The 22,854-nt window shown below is 52.0% G+C and overlaps 1 protein-coding gene across 1 annotated transcript in view; it reads right to left on the bottom strand.

The window, feature by feature from the left end:
- Positions 1–18,800, bottom strand: part of DSCAML1 (DS cell adhesion molecule like 1) — a 347,819-nt gene extending 329,019 nt beyond the window's left edge. The window contains exons 1-2 of the mRNA XM_058545136.1: positions 18,655–18,800; positions 2,779–3,096 (exon numbers count right to left, since the gene is read on the bottom strand). Of these exons, the coding sequence (XP_058401119.1) occupies positions 2,779–3,096; positions 18,655–18,700 (364 nt within the window). The 5' untranslated portion in view covers positions 18,701–18,800. The remainder of the gene's footprint in view (positions 1–2,778; positions 3,097–18,654) is intronic.
- Between the last annotated feature and the right edge of the window lie 4,054 nt (positions 18,801–22,854).

The raw sequence follows: 22,854 nt of genomic DNA, 5'->3' as shown, positions 1-22,854 counted from the left end.
AGTTTATATACTGTACTTTCCAGAGGGCTTGGTGCTTTATCAGGAAAATGGGAGAGAATATTTGAAACCGTGATCGTCTCTGAAAATGCAGAACCCCAGAGACACAGACAGTCTCCAAGATTCTCCAACACAAAGCTTCCTTGCTGCTTTCTCCCACCTCCTGACACTGCCCACAGCCTGACCCCCAGCCTTGCCCCTCTTCCCCCACAGTGTGCAATGGAGGCCTCCTGTCTTGGTCCCAGGGCTGGTTTCTGGGGCGGTGTCACCTGCAGCCACCAAACTCATTGGGTCCCATGGGTGGGCTGGCCCAGCCTTCTGCCTCTGCCTCTGCCTTGTCCTCCTCTGCTTGGCCTCTCCCAGGGGCTCACTCCATCCTTCCACCCCTTCTCTGCCAAGCAGAGCTGAAGCATCCAGAGCCCCACTGCCTACCGACCTTGTCCCTCAGCAGGCACCTGGGCAGCGTGCCCTCCTGCTCTCCCTACCATGGTTGCCAGGGTGACGCTCAGGGCCTAGCAGCCCCTCCGGCTGTGCACCTGCAGCCCCTCTGGCTTCATCAAGAGCCTCTTAATTGGCTGTGTTTCCAGTCTGGCCAGCCCTCCCCAGCCCTTTATTCTTTTCCCTTCTCCATATTGTGGCTGTGATAGGGAAGAGAGACAGTTGAGGTGGAGAAGAGAGGAGGGGAGACAGGCTCTGCGAAGCTATGGTCCACCCTTTCCTGGGTCTGGGCCTGGCATTGCCTGCAGATGCAGGGAGAGCAGAGAGGAAACTAAGGGGAGCCAACCTGGAGGGAAACAAAGTGGAGGAGTGGAAAGGGGTGGGTTTGGGCACACACCACCCAGGAGAGTCCCAGGGCCAGGCAGGGACCAATGGTTAAGAGCATCCAACAAGCAGGCCCTGCCTCCTCCTCTGAGCAGCTGTGTGGCCTGGACAAGAGCTAGTTAACATTTTAGAGCCTCAGTTTCCTCATTTGTGAAAGGAAATTAATAATAATAATAGTAGCATGTAGAAGGCCTGGCACATGGAAAGCACCGCAACAATGTTGCTTGTCACTATAGCTACACCTCTGTGACTAACTGGCTATGTGCCCTTAAGCAAGTGACTTAACCTCTCTTTGTCTTAGTCCCCTCATTTGCAAGAAACACTTTACAGGATTATTGTGAAATTGCTTCCTAACCCAATGAGGGGCATGTAACAGGAAATACGACGTCACCTCCTTTTAGCCTCTAGGCTGTGGAGGCCAGAACTGGCTTCCAAGTCCGGGCCTCAGGGCTCCCAGTCCAGCACCTAGTGTTGTGTTAGAGGAACAAAGCAAAGGACCTACTCCTAAAAAGAGGTTCCATGGGGAGCCCCAGGGGAGATATACTGAGCATGGCCCTGGGTTCTAAGAGCTCACACTCTCCCCGCAAACAAACCAATGGGATGAAGAACAGTTCTTCAATTAAGAGCTCTCTCCCCACCTCACCTCCTACACACACCTGTTCCCAGCTACTTGGAACCTTGTACTTGTGAGAAGCCCTCCCAAGGCAGAAGGACCCAGGAAGTAAGAGATCTTGTAGGATCTGTCAATAGGCATCCAGTTTGGGAGGACTTCCCCAGAACCCACTCTCCTCTGCCCATCACAATTGCCAGGAAAGATGGCGCACCCAAGGCCTGGTGCCATTGCAGTGGGCCAGCTAGAACACTGCCTGTCCTCTGCCACCCAAAAAGCTCTTCTAAGAACATCATTCCCCAAACTTCAGTGCTTTATTAGTATTTGAGGTGCATCTTACACTGATTACGACACACCAATGTATCAGGACATCTTAGTTAAGAGTAGCTGCTCTGACCCTTTCCCTCGCTTCCAGACCTAACCCGGAGAAATGAGACTTTCTATTTTCTTTAAAGAGACCACTTGAGAAACCCTCACTTCCTTGCCTCCATCGACTCCTTGAAAGACCAAAATCCTTCACTGCTAAAAGTTTTCCATCATGAATTTTACCTAAATGCCTGTTCTCATGAGATATATTACACTTAACTGTCCATCAACAGTGGAATGGATAAAGTGTGGTATAGTCAAACAACAGAAGGCTACACAGCAATGAGAATGAACAACCTACAACTACGCACAGCGGTGGGGGTAAATCCCACCAACATAACAATGACCAAACCTTCAAGAGAATCCCTACTATAGGACTCCTCTTATGTAAAGTACAAAAACAGGCAACACTATATTGTTAGAAGTCAGGACTGTGGTCTCCCCTAGGAGAGTAGTGACCGAAAAAAGCTTGAGGGGGCTTCTGAGGTGCTCATATTGTAAATCTTAATCTGGATATTAGTCAAATTTTGTGAAAACTCATCAAGCTATATACTTATAATTATCTGCACTTCTCTTTATATATTCTATTTCAATGAAAGGTTTTATTTAAAAAAAAGAAAAGAAACTCATTGGCTGTTTTCCACGAGTCGAGCACTGAAGTGAATACTTGGCTAAATTTAAATGAGTGCTGTCTCATTTAACCATCACATGTGGTGATGAACGGGTAGGTCCTGGCATCACCTTTGCCGACAAGGAAGCGGAGGATCAGAAAGGTGCGTTCTCCGCCTAAGGACACACAGTAAGTGGCAGAGCTAAGACTCTGAAGAACAACAAAACTTCCCTTGAGGGACTGACTTCTTCTAAGCGCCCCCGCCAGTCCCCAGCATGTTACTCACAGATCCTCAGAATGATGGGTGCTGCCCGCTCCCCATTCCCACCCTCAGGCTGAGCTCCCCAGCAGGGGAGAGGTGTCCTGTCCTCACCTGCTTTGACGCGGATGTTGGGGCTCCGGATCTTGCCGGCAGCATTCTCCGCGGTGCAGAAGTAGTCATTGTCGTGGATAAAGCTATTGAAGGTGGAGGGGGAGAAGGGGTAGAGCTGCAGCGTCCCGTTGGCGTGGACGTGCCGGATGTGTGGCACGTCGTAGATGTCGTCCCCCGTGGCCAGGTACCATCGAAGGGCCGCGCTGGGGGAGCCCGCGGCCGGGCAGGGCACCACCACCCCCACGGAGCTGGAGAAGGTCACCTGCTGCAAGGAGTCATTTACAAAGTAGAGGCTGGTGCCGACATCTTCAGTGCGGGCTGCAGGGAGGCGGGGGAGAGGCTCGGTTAGTGCCCTCCAGAAAGACCCCCATAAGCCACGAGGCCCGCACTCATTCATATACCGTTTAAGCCCCAGTCATTCAATAAGCACTTATTGAGTGCTCACTACACCCCAGGCCCTGGCAAAGGTGAATAAGAGATAGTTCCTGTCCTATAGAAGCTTCCAGCCCAGCACAGGAATGGCAAATATTACTAGGTCTCATTCTCCATGCCAAGCCAAGTTCATGGAGACAGGCGGCCATCACTCTATGTTGACAAGTCTGAAGCCATGTGGCATCCACACACTAGAAGAGGCACTGAAATTGCTTAGATAATAAACATTTAGTGAGCACCTACTGTACGCAGGCAGGTTTACAGCCATTACCTTAGTTCATCTGCACAACCCCAAGAGGAGATGGTATCACCTCTTTTTTTTATCATTCCCTTTTATAGGCTGAGAAGAGTTATGTGATTTGCCTGAGATGACACAGCTGATAAGCTACACGCTGAAATGTGAACCCATTGCTCCTAAAGAGGATCTTGGTGCACTTTCCATCATACCATAGCTGAAAGGTAAAAGTCTGAAGATCATGTTCTAAGAGGAATGGCTGCAGGAACTGGAGATGCTCGCCTGGAAGAGAGAAGACGGCAGGAGACCTTGAGAGCTGTCTTCTACCTCTGGAGTTGATCTGGAAAATGTGACCCCAGAGGGCTGAATGAGGACCAGTGGTACCGCGGGTGGATAAGATCTGAACTCAGGGAGCAAGGGACACGCCTAAGTTCTAAACCGAGCCCCGACACTCACTGCCTCTGGGATTCCCTTCCCCTCTCTGATCATCTGCTCCTTCACTTATCAAATGGAGGGCAGATGGACAAGGCTGCAAAGACCCCGGGCATCTCTGACATCTTGCCATTTCAACACTCAATCACACAGGAATCCCACAGGAGAACACGCGCGTGATTACAGCTACCTGACAACAGTAGGGCCGCCTGACAGGGAGGACAGCCGTCTGCGACTCTCATCCCAGCATAGGAACTCAGTCTTTCCTGCCCTTCTGAGAAGCAGCCCCAAACGGTGGAACCAGGGCCCTCCCTCCCTACCCAGGAGCCTACCCCTTTAAGAAGGGCCACCTCTGAGCAAGTGGAGGTAAACCCAGAGGAAGAGAGGGCCTGGTCCCAGGTTTCCAGCTGGAAGCCACTCCCTCTCCACCAGGAAGATCAAGGAGCAAACAAACCACTCTGCGGCCTGTTTAGAGAACTTTGCAGGGGACCCAACTTGACCTCAATTTCCACAACTTTATGGGAAGGGGGAGGGCCCAGATCCCGCCTGTATTAATATTCTTGGTTTAACTCGGAGCCGAGCCTCCAGGGAGAATATACCGGGCAGCTCATTGAGGAAGGCCATTAAGCCTCATTGGTCAAAGCAATTCACATCGTCTCATAAAAAGCCGTGATGAAGCCATTAGCAGCAGTGCTGGAAAACACATTCGTGGGCTCCTTGCTGTGGTGTCAGGGTGTCCTCTTAGCAGCAAATGCTTTTGCTGTCCCCACCAGGCACTGCACCCTTAGCGGCTGAAAAGCACTTGGAGAGGGGGAGCAGCACCGCCTTTCCATCCTCCTCCTCACACTGCCTCCCCTTGCAACAGTCCCGGCATTGGTGGTTGAGCAAGTCTGCTCTGTGGAAAGCAAAGTGACCCATCGGGGGATGCTCAGAAGCTCCCAAAGCATGCCCCGCTTCCCGTGGCTAGAATATTCTCCAAGATCCTGAAATCATACCATTTCATATGAAAGCAAACTGAGGTTTAGGAATGCTTCTCTTAGGACCCACACTTACCAGGTACCCCTTCCATGAGCCTGCTCACCTTCTGAAGGACTTCCTGACCGAGAGTCATCAATCAATATTTGTTAAGCATCTTTTACACGCCACACACTGTTATAAGCACTTTACTTATATGTCCTCTTTTAACCCTCTCAACGATACTATGAGGTAGGTACTATTATTATCCCAGTACACAGATGAGGAAACTAGGGCACTGCGAAAGCAAAGCAACTTACCCAAGACCACACAACCAGTAAGTAAGTGCTCTGGGATGCAGACACAGGCAATTTGAACCCAGAGTCTGATTTTTTAACCATCAGATGACTGTAACCACTGCAATAACAAAGAGGGGCTTTCATCTTCCTTAAACACAACTCACCCACCAACTTGCATATTCAGCTAGCCATGAACAGGATTAATACACATGCTTACCTGCTCATGCATGCGTGCAGGCACAACACACACACACACTCCTCCTGGGAGGGGCCCCTGTTGGACTCGACACTTCAGATAAAGCTTAGCCTGTGGGAGCAAGGACATCACTCTGGGGTTCTGGGTGCTTCCTGAGACAGCCTAGTTAATCAGACACCCTCGCTGTGGCAGCTTTATGGATTTGGGGAGCCAAAATCCATCAAGGAACAGAAAGACTCTACATTGTGCCTGAGAAAGATCCTTGACAGAGAAATTCAGGAGTTGTCAGATTCAAGGGACAGAGTAAGAAAATATTTAAGGATCAGTATGATGTAGCCCTCAGTAATGATAATACTGCCAGCAATAATAATAGTCACCACGGATTTCACTGTTAACTACAGGCCAGGCTCAGTGCTAAACCCACTATAGATATAATCTCACTTAATCTTCAGGACTCCGTAGGGGATGTTATTGTTATTATTCCCATCTTACAGATAAGGAAATTAAGACACTGAAAAGTTAACTAGCTTACCCACAGTAACACAGAGTGTGAGTGCTGGAGCTGGGGCAGAACCCAACTTTACCTCCCTTCAGAACCCGGGGATGGAACTGTTCTACTGTATGAACCATGCTGAAGACAAATCAAACCACAAAATCTGGTTTTCCAGGCTGGGTACCCCTCCCCATCCTTTCTTCCATCCCAACCCCACCCCAAACACACGTTCCTAGTCTCCTGCTCTCCTGGCTGGAAATCTGCTCCACCCTCCCTGCCTGCCAAGACACCCCTTTCCCCAGGCCTCCCTGGCCCCCGCCAGGAGCATCAGCCACAATGACAGCAGTCTTCCCGCACTCTGGGCCTCGGACCCTGCCAGCGCCAAGGACACGGGGCTCTCAGCAACTACAAACGGGTAGATTTAATTGATGAATTGCTGGGATTGTCCAGCCACCTGTCAGGGCTGATGAAACAGCAGATTTATAGCAAAAGGTGAGTAGCCTCATATTTCTCCCTCCCCGGGACGTGAGCTGCTGTCTCCTGAGTCTGGGGGAGCTGGGGAGGATTAGACGAACCATTCATTTCTGCTCAGGGCTCTGACAGTGCGTTGCCATTATGAAACATCACCCTCAGGTGTAACACAAGAGCATTTTGCACTTACGCTGGGCTCACATTTTACCATCACAAGGCACCTGTCAGCACAGAATGCAGGAGCCCTTAAATAAACATTAATTTAGCCTCACCCCACCTGCCAAGAGAAAGGAGCGAGCAAATCCATACAGGGGAAACTGAGGCACTGACCACCAAGTATCTCAAATCTCTGCCACATGCCAAGATGAAGGCAGGTACGAGGGCACCAGTGAGTGGTTGCAGCAGCACTGGGGATGTTCAGGCACCCTGCCACAGAAGGGGGACCAGCAAGGGCCTGAGGGCCTCACTCTGACCACATGAGTCTGGCATGGCCTCTGTGGTGGGGGCTGTCCCTTGTTCTCAGGCTCCCGTTTGACTCTCCGGAGCAGTGACAGAGCCTCGGCAAGCTCTGAGAGGAGCACGGAAGCAGGGTACAACAGAGCCCTGGGACAGTCTGACAGAGCCACCTTCCCTGCTGGGGCTCACCCCTGACCTGCTGTGTGACCTCAGGAAAGCCACTCAGCCTTCCTGAGCCTCACTGTCCTCATTCCCAAAAGGGGGAGGATTGCACCATCTTCTCTGCCTCTCAGGGCTGCCAAGCCCATGAAACAGAATGTGCAAGGACTTGGTTCCCCATAATGAGGATGTGTGAATGGAGGCATGAGATTGTTATCCTGTCCCAGCGGGTGCCTGAGGTTACTGCAAAGGGTGACCACGGCACAGCTCCACCACGCAGAATTCAAAAGCCCCTCCCCAACCCTACTTCCTCTCAGCTGACTCCTGCACCCTCAACCCTCCCCTCCTCCAGCTCCTTCCTGGCTCAGAGACTTTTATTCCTTCAAGAGATATATACTGAGCACCAGCCACTTGCTTAGCCAGACCCCAGGTGTGGCGGAAGGCATCAAAGGCAAGGGAGGACGGCCCCACCTTCCAGGAGCTTGTACAGGAGATGGAGAACAGGAAAGGGTTAACCCACAGCTCTGGGCCCTGTGTGAGTCCTGATTCAGAGAAAAGCCCCCAGGAGTGGGGAGGAAAGCTACGAGCAGCCAGAGAAAAAGCTTTGGGAATGGGGGCCGAGCTGAGCCTGGAAGGAAGCTCTGAATACTTGGGGCGGGAAGGCACTTCTAGAGAGAAGACGCCTGAACAGTAGCTCAGAGGCAGGAACACATGCGGCACATTTAGGGGACACTGCAGAAACCCTCCAGGCAGGAGCACTGGGTGGGCTTGGGGAGAAGAGGCCAAAACAGCTGGACTGCTGCATTTGGCCCTCAGTGGTGGAAGCAATGGAGGTCTGCAGGCCTAGAAGAGCAGGGTGCAGGGTGTAGCCAACTCCCCTGACCCGGCAGCTGAGATTCTTCAAGTTCTCGGAGCCTTCTGCCTAACTTCATTTTGGCCATACACCTCTTTCCCTGAAGGTTTATCAGCCTGACTAATGGAACAGAGGTCTCAAAAGAAGGGAGACATCGACTGAGTGCCTACTGTGTGCCGGGCACAGGGCATGCATGCTTCAAGGGCATTTTTCTCATTTAATCGTCACACAAAGGTACCAGGTGGGTCCTATTAGTCTCATTTTACAGATGAGAAAAGAGGCTCATGGGGAGAAACTCCCCAAGATCCCATGGCTAGAAGGAGTCAGAGCCAACATTCACTCCAGGTCTGTCTGGCTCCCAAGCCGGAGTTTTTTCCATCACACCGCTGAAGAGTTCAAAGTTTGGGGCCTTAGGAGGTTTCCCTTTTACTTCCCTGGAGGCCAGTCCTTATTAGGAAAGCAAGTCCTTGGACAGGAAACTCCTACTTTCGCCTTAAGTCCCAGCCACCCCCCCAGCTCTTTCTTCCCTCTGCAGACAGAACCAGGCGTATTTACAGAGAGAACGAGAGGAGGGGGAAACACTTCACAAATAAAGAGAGACATTCAGATCAACAGCAAAGCTTCTTCTGGTCAAAGGGGGAAATAGATTTTTAACAGAAAATGGAAGTTATAGGCTTGGTCGTGATGTGACAGACGCCCAGACTTAAACCCATTTAATCTTCTCCACCGTTTAACATTGAGCTCCACCCCGATGCCGTGTTTCATAAAACAGGCTCCAAATCACTAGGAGATTAGAAGCGTAGAAATAGCACGGCAATATTTTTAAACCAGCAATCGCCCCCAGCCATTTGGGCTGCCCCCAGGGTCACCACTGAAACCTAAGTACCCATCGCATCAACCCGCTTGCTTGCCCTCTGCCGTCTGGCCATTGGGATTAGTTTGGAGAAGGAAACTGGACACCCACGTGTGTGACACCCATGGGCCCCCACCCTGCCTGCCTGGGTTGGGATGGGGGTGTCTGGCTGAGGCTTCTTCCCAGGTGCGCACTGAATTATCCCCATGTCATCATCTCCAGTCATCGTAAATGACAACCCAGGGGGACTGAAATATTAATACCTCACCACCTCCACAGGCAGAAGTGAGTCATTTTGTTCTCTTCCTTTACAATATTTACTCATCTCATTCACTGGACCTTTCATCCGGGAGCATCTGCCAGTGCTGGGGCCCCTGCAACACTCGCCCCCGCCAGAGATGAGCAAGAGCCTACGACGGGCATCTATGCCCCGGCACAGCAAGCGTGGATGGGGGAAGCAGGGGGTCTTCAGGGAAGCAGGGGACAGGAGGAGTGGGCAGGGCTCCCCTGCAGGGTTGTGAGCTCCCTGTCCTGGTCACCACTCTATCCCCTGGGCCTAGCATAGCACTGGACACTCAACACAGTAGTTAAACACCCAGACTCTGGTACCAGGCTCCCCAGGTTTGATTCCCTGCTCTGCCACTTACAAGCAGTGTAACCCCAGGCAAGATTACGTCACCTCTCTGTGCCTTAGTTTCCCCATCTATAAAATGGGGGTGACCACACCTACCTCAAGGGTTGTTGGCTTGGATGAGTTAATATACATAACAGTTTCTGGTCTATGAAAACGCCTGGCACCACCTAAGTATTTGTCACTGTTGTTATATGTATTATCATTATAGCAGGCAAGCAGTGAGTATTTGTGGAATAAATATCCTACAACAAATATATACCTCTCACCTACGAGGATATTAATAACAACCAAAGACAGCAGTTCTCAAACATTACTATGTATAAGAATCACCTGGAGAACTTGCAGAAAATGCAGATCCTTAGATTCACCAAGTCTGCACAGGGCCAGGAAACGATTTCTGGTGCAGCTGGTCTTCTGTGTACACTCGGAGTAACACTCCTTAGAAAAAGGTCAATTTGTCACACTGGACTTCAATGTCACCTTTCCCAAGAGACAGGTTTCACAGACTTGGCTGACAGGACCTTAGCACTGTATTAATTAACTTAATTTGGTGATCAAGTTAATAAAATAATAGTGGTGTGATCAATAACAACAGAGCATTGCAAGAGCCACACTGCTGCTGCCCCCAGGCCGTACACCCGAGTTTTTCATGCAGATGTGGCCTGGTGAGGTTTCTTAGATTAATTTGCAAGGTTGATTACTCCACTGCATTTCCACACAAAGACTTTCATACAAATATGTTATTTGTCTTCACTCTGATTGTTCTCATCCCACAGTTGGAAAAATTGGGTCCAGAAAGGGTCAACCCGTGGGGCCTCAGCTTAACCACCATGTCCATCCAAAACCCAGGTGAGGACCAGCGAGACAGGGTCTGGCCCCTTCATCAGAAAACCCCTTTATTGTGTGTTGGCACCTTGGAGACAAGTCTGAGTCTAGACCCTGGGGAGGAGAAAGGCGAGTCTCCCCAGGCAGCATCAGAGCATTTACAGGCAAACAGAGTTAGTACTTTCCCCGGGACAAGACGGAGCAGCTGGGACCAAGTCCCAGGCCTTCTGTCTGCGGCTTACCCCCGAACCTGGCACACCTGTTTACCACTCTCTTCGCCATCATCAAGGCCACCATTTTTAGCATTTATTTTGTGCCAGGCACTATGACAAGCCCTTTTCTCGCATTATAGTGCATTTAATCCTTACAGTAACCCTCTAATATAGCTACTGCACAAGACCCAATTTTACAGATAAGAAGACAGGATCTTAGAGAGGTCAAGTAATTTCCTAGGGTTTCACAGCTAGTGGTGGCAGAGCTGCATTTCAAACTCAGGCCTTCCTTGCTCTGGGCTGTGTTTCTCAACAGGTGCACTACATTCTAGACTCAGACTAGCTTCGAGTGTGAACAGACCATAAGGGAGTTTTCTGATGGAGAGCAATTTGGGGTATGATGATTCTGAGTTATTTGGGACTGTCCCAGGCATCAAAGATTTCATCCCTAGTGCATCCTTCCTCACCCTCCCAACTACTCTAGTCATTGAGATCACCAAAAAGCCCTCCCCTCCATTTCCAAACTCCCCTAGCGATGCAGTCCCACCCCAATGAGAAGCAATGATCCAGTGCCCAAGTGCTCCAACCTCTGTCCATTAGAAACACAGTTTTTTATTTTTTTAAAGATTCTTAGCACAAACATAGTTCCTATAACCAGCAACCAGAAACCTATGAGATCCAGTAAACATCAGGCATCCTTCAACCTACAAGGCCCCTCACCATCGGCTCCAGGAGAAGTTATGAGCAACAGCTGACAGTCAAACAGACTCTAATCTTCCAGTCCCTTCTAGACAAAGCCTGTCAAAGGAAGGCCCCTTACGGCCAGAAAGGTCTTCCTAGGGAGTTGGCTCAGACAGCACAGTTGTCCCCAGAGATTCCTCGATTTAGATTGTTAACACTTGAGGGATTTAAGAGATTATTTTGTCCAATCGCCTCCATTTACAGATGGGGAGAGTGAGGCCTAGGAGGTAGAGTCATTCACCCCAGGCCAGTGTCCTGACTGGGACTAGACTCCTGTCTCCCCTGCTCTATTAATTCTGGCCACTCCACTCTCAGAACCCAGCAACCCAGGAATGGAGGAGTGTCGTGGAGAAACAAAATGACATTATGTGAGGAGACGTTAGCGGAACCAGGGGTGCTGAATGCTTAGAGGAGAGGCTCAGTTGGGCAGCACATCTGTCTGCATGCGGTTGAAGGGTTGTCAAGAGGAAGAGGGCTTCACTTGGATCTGTGTGGCCTACGAGGTGGAACCAGGACCAGCAAGCAGAAGGTACAGGACCAAGACAGGGCTTGGCTGATTCCAAGGATAAGCCCTATAATAGTCAGAGCCGTATGACCAGGAGTGGGCTGCCTGGAAAGGAAGGAGTTCCTGTGGCCGGAAGTGCTGGAGAAGAGGAAGAACAACGGCTGGTGTGAGGCTGCCGAGGGAATCAGGCATCTGACTAGGGGGTGAATTCCATGTCCTTAAAGGTGCCTTCCAACCTGGAAGACTTTTACCCTCAGCAGTCACCCCCAGAGCACGTGCACCACCCTCCCCAAACCCCATGACTCTGGGAGGTGTCCATGACCCTGATTCTGCAGGGTTCTCAGGGTCTGGATCCCAGTAATTGCTGTCACCTCAAATGAGGTCGCACAAGGTAGGACCCTGTGCCTACTGCTCTTCCTATAAAGACTGTGGATTCCCTGCAGGGAGAATCACCTGGGAGAAGTGCGTCCAGAGGACAATGGAATAAACTTGCATCTAAGGACCTGGGGAGGGAGCAGAGGTAGCTCTTCCCACTCCCACCAGGCACTGGGGCCACAGGGGAATCTGCCAAGTCTGCTCCGAGAAGACCGCTGCCAGCCTGGCTGTGCCTCATCAGCTGTTCCCCATGTTGATGAAAAGCAAAGGCTAGGAAAATTCTCCATATGTGGGGCCCCCAGGGAGGAGGATTCAGCCACTCACAGCTGTGAGACCTTCGTTGTTCCTGTATGATGAAATGACAGTAATTATACCTCACATTTCAGCAGAGCATTTATAAAGCTAAAACTGGTTTGCTGTGGTTTTTACATGTGTGTTTTTGCATGTTGCCCCATTCAGTTTATAAAGCATTGTCACATGATGTACCATTGTGTGCCCCTCATCCTTCTCGCACACACATGCAACAACAACCGCCCTGTGGGACAGTTAGGATAGGGCTTATTTTGCCCATTTTACAGATTGGGAAACAGACACACATGAACTATTAGGTAACTTGCCTAAATTAGGCAGGCCAAGCTTTGTTTTCTAGGTCCATGGACAATGCTCTTTCCAGCACACAGATATAGTTTAATAGATATGCAACTAGCGCTTGAATAACTCTGTTCTTAATGAAGATGGTGCCCTTGGAAACTGTCAACAAGCATCACGTAGAGCAAGGACACGGAGAGGTGGGACAGGCAGTGGCTGAACAGACGAGGGGAGCAGCAGCTGGATGGCAGGGGTGGTACCCAAGGCTAACGCTGTTCATGTTAAAGCAGCGCTGGGCAAACATCTGTTAAACAGGGCACACAGGCTGTTGTGCTCACAGCCTCCCCATACTCGTGGAACCCACAGGCCACAACCTGCTGTGGGCAGCACTTGACCTCTGGGTAATGTGCTGCTTCCCTGTAGCCGAATGGGTCATGGAGGGCAGCGTGGTCCAGGGACCCCCGAGGTCATGGGCTGTCGAGGGTGTTTTCTCTACACAAAACTACCTGAAAAACAGCTAGGCTTATCCCAGCAGGGAGAGACACAGACATCCATCCAGCCACAAGGTCTGGGGGCTTATCCTGTGTGACTCATTTAAATATGCTTTGTGGTATTAAATCCAGGATAGTTCCTACTCTGTCCAACCATGTAGAGATTTACCAACCATCCCCAGCCTTCCTTTGGCAGGTAGGAGACTGGCCTTTGCTTCACCTTCAAATCCAAGTCTGGAGCCAACCTCTGCCCTGGACTTTTCCATTGCTGCCACCAGCTGTGGCCAAGGAAAGGGGGGTGTGCTAGGCCCCCCAGGTGCCTGCATGGCCTCAGCTATCTTGCTGAGGTGGAGTCTGCAGGCTAGGTGATAGACGGAAGCAGCGATGTCCCCTGCCCTGGCCACCACACAGTCTTTCTTGTTGCTACCGAGTCTAAGCCAGTTGGCTTGGCCAAACCTGCAGCTCGTTAACACAACTGCCCAGGACAGGATCTGATGATCTCTTTTGGGGTGGGGGCAGAGGGAAGAGGGTGGGAGAAGTGCAGGAAAAAAGCAGAGGTCTAATGTTTATTGAGTACCAACTCGGTTTTGGCTACTTTATATGCATTATCTCCTTTAATCTCATTCTATAGCTGGAGAAGGTGAGGCTCAGAGCCTCCCAAAGCCATATATCAAGTTAGTGCAGAGCCAGGATCTGAATGAAGGGTTTGCCTTGACTCCAATTTTCCACCACACCAGCGAATTGCAATCTTTTTTATTTTTCTCCACAACTCCAAAATATAAAATGCTCTGGTTGAAAGAATGGGGGTCGGGGGGCTTAAAGCTCTGCCCACTGGCCCTCCCTCTCTCTACCTCCCTCTCTATCCCTGAGGCTCCACCTACAACTGAAGGCCCCACATCTCATCCTTTGGAAACCTCTGTGGGCTCCGAGTGGACCAGGGCCCTCCCAGATCATTAGATGTGCAGAAAAACACTCTGGGAAGCCTTGGAGCTGCACCTGCCAGGGCGGGATTTGCTCAGGGCCCTGGAAATGCAGACAAAACCATTCCCGGAGCCACATTCCCACTGCAGGCATCCCAGCTGGCTCCCTGGGAAGGAGCACTCCAGCTGCCCTGAATTGTTTGCTCCTCAAGCGTTACTCCCAACTCTTTACACAAACTCCCTCTCTGACCAGTGCCTGCCTTCCCAGTGCCCCCACTGGAACCACCGCACAGGACCGAAGCCGCTTTAACAGGGGTAGAATAAGAAGTCCCAGGGCTCTTCTCCTAATCTCTCAGAAGCCACAACCCCCTCTCAAGCTGGATGCTGACAAACCAAGAGGATGAGAGAACATTTTGCCTCACTTCATATGCCCATCCCATCAGCTGCTGCTTCTCCAACTACTGACTGCAGCCCTAAGCACCCCCTCCCTCCATTCTGGGGGTGCACTCACCAGAAGGCTAATGTTGGCCCTGGATTCCCAGAGCTGACGAGCCCCTCTCTGCACCCTCTTCTTCCTGCAGCACAAGAGGAACAACCCACACCCCACGTTTGGTCTGTCTTAGGGTGTCACCCATTCCCACCCCCATTTCGAGCTCCAGGGCAGCCTCGCCAGATGAAGAACTCAGTGCTGAGCCCCTGTAGGTCTAAAACTCAGAGGCAAGAGAGAAGCACCACCAAAAACACCAGTCCTTCTCCACACTCCTGCCCCACCCCCATTTCATGCAAATAACAAGCCACTGCCTGGCTGCTACTGAGGCCCAGATCAAGAGGCTACTCACCGAGAGCAGAGGCTCTTGGCCTGGCTAGGTGAGCATGCAAATCTGTATGCAAATTATATGCAAATCAAGGGCCTGCCCTTGGGTTCCTGGCACCCTGCCATCTCTGCTGCCTGTGGCTCACCCCATTCAGGTACCTGGGTACCAGCTAGAATCTACTGGGCTGGGGGCTGAGAAAGCACTTCCAGAGCTGGGGGCTCTTCCTCTTGACTGCTTCAAATGTCCTCAAGAAACACCTCCTGCAAGATTATGTGGGAGGGAAGAATCTCCCAGCCTGGTATCCACATCCCCCCAAAAAAAAGCTCTCTGCATAACCACCCTTCCTTCAACTCATCCACAAATAAAATCATCCTTCACCAGGCTGAGCAGGGGACCACCCAAGTGACAAGGATGGAATTCCTGAAGACATGGAGAAGGGATGTGGAGTTTGAGGTCTGCACCCCTCTGTCAAAGGCCAACAGCCCATGAAGTACTCTGGGCAGACCCTCACCCTGTGTCTGGGGGCTCCCAGCCTGCCTGTTTGGGGCCTTGCTTCTTTAGCCAAGCATCACTGGGCCAAACCCTCTGTTTGCTTGCCCACCTCCTCCCCATTCCTCAATCTAAGAAAAATAAACTTCTCCAGCCAGTCTCCTGGGATCTGCTCAACTTAAGTGCGGCGTGTGGGTCAACCTCTAACTTGCTTTTCGTTTCTAATTGAGCTCCCCATTCTGCTGCAAAAATATAGTAAAGGCAGCTGACTTTGGCGCCCAAAAACACAAAGCATCTGAAAGGTTTGTCGGGCATCACGGCAATTCCATTCTCCCCCTTGTTATTCCAGCAGCCCAAGGTCTCTCTGCCCACCTACCCCTCTCTGATGCTCACTGTCCTTCACCCGCTTCTCCTAAGGTGTGTTTGCCATTTCAAGATTTTAAAAACACATTCCCTGAGTGTTCCCCCCACCCAGTTTAATTAGACACTGAACAGAGTGTTAGAGATTTTCTTAATGGCTTGACGAAGGCTTTTAATTTGGTCTTCTCAAGAGAGAAGAACCATGAGTCCCCATCCGAGAGGTTGGGGTGGGAAATGAAAAAAAATCAATGCAACCCATTATTTTGGCTTTTAGAAAACAGGAATTTTAGTGCTGGGGAAGCGTGTTCTTTTACACAGTAAAAATGCAAATGCAGGCAACACAGATGCTGGCACGCTGGATGTAACAACGGAGAGAGCCTCACTGGGGTTCATCTGGCTGCCCAAACCTAGATTTGTTTTGGCAATAATGAGGCAGTTATTGGAGACTCAATAACCGATTATTAAAACACCTTCCCAGTTCAATTCTGGGGAATCAGTCTGAGCTCAGGCTTCATCAAAAAAAGGTATTTCGAGAGGAATGGAAATAACAGAAGCTTAAAACACATTCAATAACTGCTTAATTCCATCCAGAGGACGCTCCATCTCATCTTGTTTTCTTCTCTCTCTCTCTCTGCCTCCTCCCGCTCCTCACAGATGGACGTACAAATTATTGCAAGAGGATATTGTTTTCTGTAACAGGCTCGAACATTCACATTTACATTTTCCTTGGTGCTGCGGGGGTGACTGCCAACGAGAAAAATACACCAAACCCCATCTTCCCTGCTCTCACCGCATCACATCTTCCCCAGCCGCCTACACCACCCCCACCACCAAGCCACCCCAAGCAGAATAGGCCCCAGGGATCAGCCTGGCACCTAAGACCCAATTAAAGCACGAAGGAAAAGAAAGGCCTGTCTGGCGAGTCGCCCTGGCGCCCAACACAGATGCTGGAGCCTCTGAATGGCAGGGGCAGCAGGGCTCTGCAGACCAAAAGGCCACAGAGGTGCCGCCTCACCTGGCACCTCCAGCCTCCCCAAAGGCCCAAGGCCAGTGACAACTTCCTTCTCAAGTTGGAAAGGGTTTTGGCCCTCAGGCTGCCCTGTCTGCTTCTGGGCCTTTCTCCGCCTTTCTCCACCCTCACCCCCCTCTGCTCCCTCCCTATCAAATAGCTTGGGCTTCATTTATTAATGCCAGGCTTCTGGAAGGGGGAGGGAAGCGTCCTTCAGGTACTGCTAGGGGCTCCACTCCTGGGGCACCGGCTGCTCTGGAAGAAGTCTCCAGAAAGGGGGACTGGGGGAGGGGCTGAGGACAAAGCTGGGCAAGAGTGTGGCAGCAGCTCTGGCCTGTGCATTCTCGCCCGACAAAATGGAAAAGGGTTGGGGGGTGGAGAGAGAACTAGCTAGACAGAAAGCTGCCGCTCTTCACCTTATGTATTTTTAATATTAATGTAATTAAAGCTGCGAGCCGAGCCAGCCTGCGGGAGCGGAGGGAGGCAGGAAGAGCCTGGGGAGAGGGAGACTGGGGGGCGGGGGGTTTGAACGCGAGGCAGGCTTCTTGCTGTGCTGAAGTGGGATGAGAGGGTGCTGTGCAGGGGACAAGGGGTTAACCAACCCAGCTAGACCAGCCTTGGTGTGTCACCCGGTGGACCCCGTTGGGTCTGAGAAACAACTACTTTGCCCACGATTCAGAGGCCACCTCTCACCCCGCACCCCATCTCTAGGCAAACCCCAGCAGTATCTTGGCCTTCAGTTTGGCTTTGACCAGGCAGTATTTATAAATAAAATAAGGGTCACCCTCTTCTTCCCAAGCCACGAGATATTGCGGTCAGCGCCGGCAGGTTGCAGGCTCCAGACTCCTGGGGCACCGGCAAGGAAAGATTGGACCCCTCCTGGAGTGCCAACTCTCTGCTGGATTGCCCTTCCCCCATCGCCTAGGGGTCAAGAGTTACAGGTCGGCCAGGGCAACTGCCTGGATAAAGGGGGGAGAAGCCACCCCTAGGACGCGAAGGAGAAAAGTTAGAGGGCTGAACAGGTAAAGCTGAGCTGCTACGAGCGTGTGTGCTCCACCGCGCAAGGGCGCGGAGTTCGGCCGCCTCATCTCCCGCCATCTGCGCGCCCGGGGGCACGTCCTCTGCCGTAGCCTGGAAGCTCGACCGCTAGGGATGGCCTGGTCCCGACTCGGTGCCCAGGTGACTCTGGCCGGAAATGTCTGCCCCTTTTTAACCCCCCGTCCCGACTACCTCGGGTCAGGTGCGCAGCGCCCCAGCAGCAGGTCTGGACATGCCGGACACCTGGACCCACCCCTAGCAACGCCTTCTCTCCGGGGAAAGCGACACGCCCCCCCCAAACCTAAGACTTGTCCCCATGTCCAGCTGATCAGGCGCCAAAGCGGAGAATCTCGCGCCTTGGGGCGCGCTGCCTGAGGTGGCCAAGGCGGCGCAGCGAAGCCGGGGCTAGTGCCCGGGGCAGGAGGGTGAGGTGGGGCTGAGGGAAGGCGACCTCTGGGTTTGGAGAACAAACTTGCTATTAGAGGGACCCCAGCACTCGGGACCCCCAGCTATCCCCGCCCTGGATCCAGCCAAGGCGAGGATAAGCGCCATGCGGTGCGGTGCAGGGGGTCCGGGGCGGCGGAGGGGCGCACGGTAGCAGAGGAGGAGTAAGCCGCGGAGTCCGAGGCCCGATTGAGCGAGGACTCCCAGGTGAACAGTCACGGCCTGAGGACCCCTCGACTCGGAGGGCACCCCGGGGTCCCAGCGCCACCAAGCCGCAGGAAGCAGGCAAGGGGCTGGGGGAGGGGTCCGGGGCAGAACTGTGGCCGGGCAAGGAGCGGGGAGATGAGGGGCTCATTCACCACCCCTACGGGCGCACCCCAAAATGCCAGGCGCCAGTGGCTGGTAAAGCGGTCCAGGGCGGACTCTCACCTGGCCCTCTCTCGGTGCTTGCCCTGCCCCCTCTGCGCTCCACCCCGGGCCATGCACGGGGGTCGGTCCCCCAGGCACCTGGAGCCCGCCGGGCACCTCGCCGCGCCGCCAGTTGCGCGCACCCCGGCCCCGCCGCCTCCGCCGCCCTGCTGCCCGCGCGGGTCTCACCTTTGTGTAAAGAGTCCAGGAGCAGGAGGAAAGTTACCAGCCACATGCCATAAAGAGGCCCTATTCTCCGGGGAGGTGGTCCTGTGGCCGGCCGTGCGGCAGCGCCTCTCCCCCGCTCAGCGCGCTCCCAGCCGCCCGCACTCCGCGCCCCGCTCTCTCTGCTCCTCAGCCCAGCGCTTGGCGGCGGCGGCGGCTCCTCCCTCCTCGGCTCCCTGGCTCCTGTCATCCGCGGGGCTGGGCTAGGCGGCCGCTCTCCCCGCCCCCCCGCGGCACCCCGGGCGGTGAGCGCCGCGCGAGCCCCGAGCCCGGAAGGCCCCTAGCCCCACAAGCCCAGGCACAGGGGCGGGGGCCCGGACCGTACAGCCCGGACCCGGGTTCGCCGTCTGAGAGGCGAGGGTCCCTGCCACCCGCCGGCTGGGATCCTGTGGTCGCATACAGGCATGTGTCAGACGTGTGCCAAGAGCCCGCCATGCTTGGGCCAAGGACGCCCTGTGTCTCCTGGCCCAGTCACTGGGGGCCAATGCTTCCTAACTTTTTCGGACTCAGTTTACCCCCTTGGATGGGGGAGCATGGATGCTCTAAGATCCAGACTAAGATCCTTTGGTGCCGCCCCGTGCTGCTCCCCACTTCAAAGCTCAGGGCTGCATGCCCTTCCAGCCCCTAGTCGTTTCTGCACGTCCGCCTCCTGGGGAGCCCCAGGCGGGTCCAGCCACCCCCAGCACTCTGTTGGGATTTTCCTCAGCGCTGGGCACATTGTGACTATTTAGACATTATTTGCAACAAATATTTTAATGTCTGCAGTATCTCGTGTATCTTCCTCCTTTATCTTTCCCTATCCTCTCCCCATAGCTTTCTCACCAAGCAGAAATTGGTTTCTTCCTTATACCAATCTGCATAAAGTTGGCATGGAATTGGATGGGGCGTGAGTGAGGGGATCTTCTCAGTTACAAAATGAATGTTGAGCACCTGCTGTGTGCCAGGCCCGGGGACAAAGGCATGGCTGGGTCAGGTCTGCTGTGAAAAGGTTGATGTGGTTGGAAAGCCCTCCTCATGTTGTAATTCCCAAATAAGAGACCACACAGGATCCAGAGAAGGGGTCCACAGGAGCCCTGAGAATAGAATATGAGCCAGGACTGGACTTCTCTGGTGAAGGATAATGGAGGCTACCTTGATGCGCTCTGGCCGCCCAGCTGGGCACACTTTGACCTGCTCTCTCAGGTGAGCAGGGAGAGGGGAGCGTGGAGGAGGGAGGCAGGGAGGGAGGCTGCTGTTTAGCTCCATTTGACAGAGGAAGAAAATTTACTTTCTCAAAACGTCAGACAGGAGACCTAGGACTCCTCATGCCCAGGTTTTGCCAAAGTATCCCAAATTTTAAAAGTGTACTTTTACTGTTTTAATAAGTTAAAATATACATAACATAAAATTAACTATTTTAACTGTTTTTAAGTGTACTATTTAGTGGTATTTAGTACATTCACAATGTTGTGCAACCATCACCACTATCTAGTTCCAGAACTTTTTCATCATCCAAACAGAAATGCTGTACGATAACTCCCCATTCTCCACTCCCGCCACCCCCTGGTCACCACTCATCTACTTTTCTGTCTCTGTGAATTTGCCTTTTCAAGGTACCTCATAAATGGAATGATACAATGTTTGTTCTTTTGTGTCTGGCTTATTTCACTTAGCATAATATCTTCAAGGTTCATCCATGTTGTGGCATGTATCAGAATTTCACTCCTTGTCATGGCTGGGTAATATTTCATTGTATGTATAGACCACATTTTGTTATCTATTCATTTGTCAGTGGACACTTGGGTTGTTTCCACCTTTTGGCTGTTGTGAAGAATGCTGCTATGAACATGGATATACAAATATCTCTTCAAGCCCCTGCTTTCAATTCTTTTGGGTATATACCTAGAAGTGGAATTGCTGGATCATATGGTAATTCTGTTTTTAACTTTTTGAGGAACCACCAGGTGCAGTCACTTTTTTTCTATAGTGCTTTAAGAGTTTAAAGCGTTCTCACCTGTAATTGCTCCGTCTAATCCTCACAATAGCGTTTGAAGCTTTATCATCTCCTTTTAAAACAGGTGCGACAGTTGAGGCTTAGCTTGTTCAAGGTCACCCAGTTTGTATCACAAGCAGGACTAGAATCCAGGTCTCCTGACTCCAGAGCAGAGCTGCTTGCTCGACACTGTGCTGCCTCCCCTGGTGGCTCAGCTCCGTGATGCTAGGTCACCACTCTGAAGTGCATGCTTTTTTTGTCCTCTGTAAACACAGGCGTAGAACAGAGACAGGGGGCAGACTGCAACAGGTGTTTGAGATGACCCAGCCCAACCCTCTGCTTTACAGATGAGGAACCTGGGGCCCAGAGCAGGGAAGCGATGGACCTGCCTGAGGTCATGCAGGCAATGACAGAGCCCAGAAGTCTCCAGTCTTCTGGCTTAGCTCCCCTCTCTCACCACCCCTAGCCTGCTGGGATCATCCTTCCGTCATGTTCCTTCCCTTCTAAAGGAGACGGTTGCTGAGAGGAATCCAGTTATTTAAAACTAAGCCTATTGACCCTGAGCACCTGGTCAGGCTATGCCTAAAATAAACTGCTAAGTCAGACAGGATGAAAGGGGCTGCTGTCTGCTGGGAGGGGACGGGCCCTGCGTGGGCCTGGGGGCATCAGCACAGATGCTTGTGCCCCCCGTGCTGGAAGGAGAGAGGGGAGCCCTCCTTTCTCCATCTACCTGAAGTACCTCCTATAACCCGAGTGTCTCTTTTATGCATGTTACACCTGGGGGCCTTTAAGGTACCACAACACTGCATGTAGAGGGCCAAATGAAGGGCGAGGTCATTCACTGTGTCAGTGACTACAGTCTGACTGTCCCCTGAAGAGGAGACTCGTCTGTGGAACAGGGGGCTGGGCAGGTGAGGAGGGCAGACTCCAGGATTCTCTCTAGAGCAAGGAGGCTTTGTACTGGCAGGGTTAAGAGTGTGGCTTTGGAGTCGGAGCTGAGATCTCAGCCCGACTGTGCCACTTACTAGCTGTGCACCCTTGGGAACTTATGTGTGTCAAACCCCGGCTCTCTCACCTGTTAAGTGGGGACAGCCCCAGCACCCACCTCAGAGAGCCGTTGTGAGGATTGAATAGGACAAGCCCAGAGTGAGCAGAGGTGAACGTATCACTAAGGTTATTGGCTTTGCTCCCAGGACCTTGACCTGTCAGGGTGAGGGAGGGAATAGCTCTAGGAGGGGAGGTTGGGATGACATCCCCACTCCACGCAGCAACAAGGCCAGAGCGAAGGAGTTGGGAATCCAGGTAAGTGGCCACAGAAACACAGACGGAAGGTGCACTTGAGGCTGGCAGAGCGTGGGGAGATCGTCAGCAAGGAAGGACCTGAAACAGTCCTTATGCTTTCTGTATTTTCCATTTCCTAGGTTTGTCCCTTATTTAGGAAAATATCTGAAAATGACAGCTCAGGTGTATTCAGAAGTCCCCTCTTCACCGGAGTTGTGCGGAGGGAGCTAGCTTGGCAGAGTCAGCAAGAATCCTAGTAAGGGAACCCCAAGAGAAAAGTGAACCTGGGGCCAGGAGCGTAGGCGGCTTGTCCACCCACGCCCACCCACAACCCTGCCGCTCTCCTCCCACAGCTGACATTTTGGAGGGGCTATTTTTTTATTTTGATAAAATGGACAATTCCTTCACAGTCCCAAATTTGATGGAAGCCCTCACACCCACACACAAATATATGCACACCAAAGTGAGAACAAACAGTTGCCCAGGCAAACATTCATGTGTACAGGTAAACACAAACACTTAATGAAGGCACACCTGTGCTCAGATGCAATTTGAACATAATCCAAAAATTCGGCACTGGCATCTATGCATATGCCCTCATTTTTTTTTAAAGCCTCAAATTTGTGGGATTCATTTCTCATAGGGACACGCCATCCATTTAAAAGCAGTGATTAATTTCAATATTTGGTGGCAGCAGAATGCTGGGTGATGATGTAGCTGGTGTGTGTGTGTGTGTGTGTGTGTGTGTGTGTGTGTTTCACGGAGGCTGGTTGAAGCAGCCACACGAAGGCCCCAGGAGGGGAATCCTCTCCAATTCAGGTTAATCATGGATATTTGGGGGTATTATTTTGCCACGTTATATTAGGACTAGAGCCATCATGAGAAACAACAGATGTTTTTATTGTTTAACT

The sequence above is a fragment of the Diceros bicornis genome, chromosome 7 (genome assembly GCF_020826845.1).
Source record: "Diceros bicornis minor isolate mBicDic1 chromosome 7, mDicBic1.mat.cur, whole genome shotgun sequence".
Lineage (NCBI taxonomy): Eukaryota > Metazoa > Chordata > Mammalia > Perissodactyla > Rhinocerotidae > Diceros > Diceros bicornis.
The sequence above is the reverse complement of the archived record's forward strand: the minus strand, read 5'-3'. Positions and strand labels throughout refer to the sequence as shown.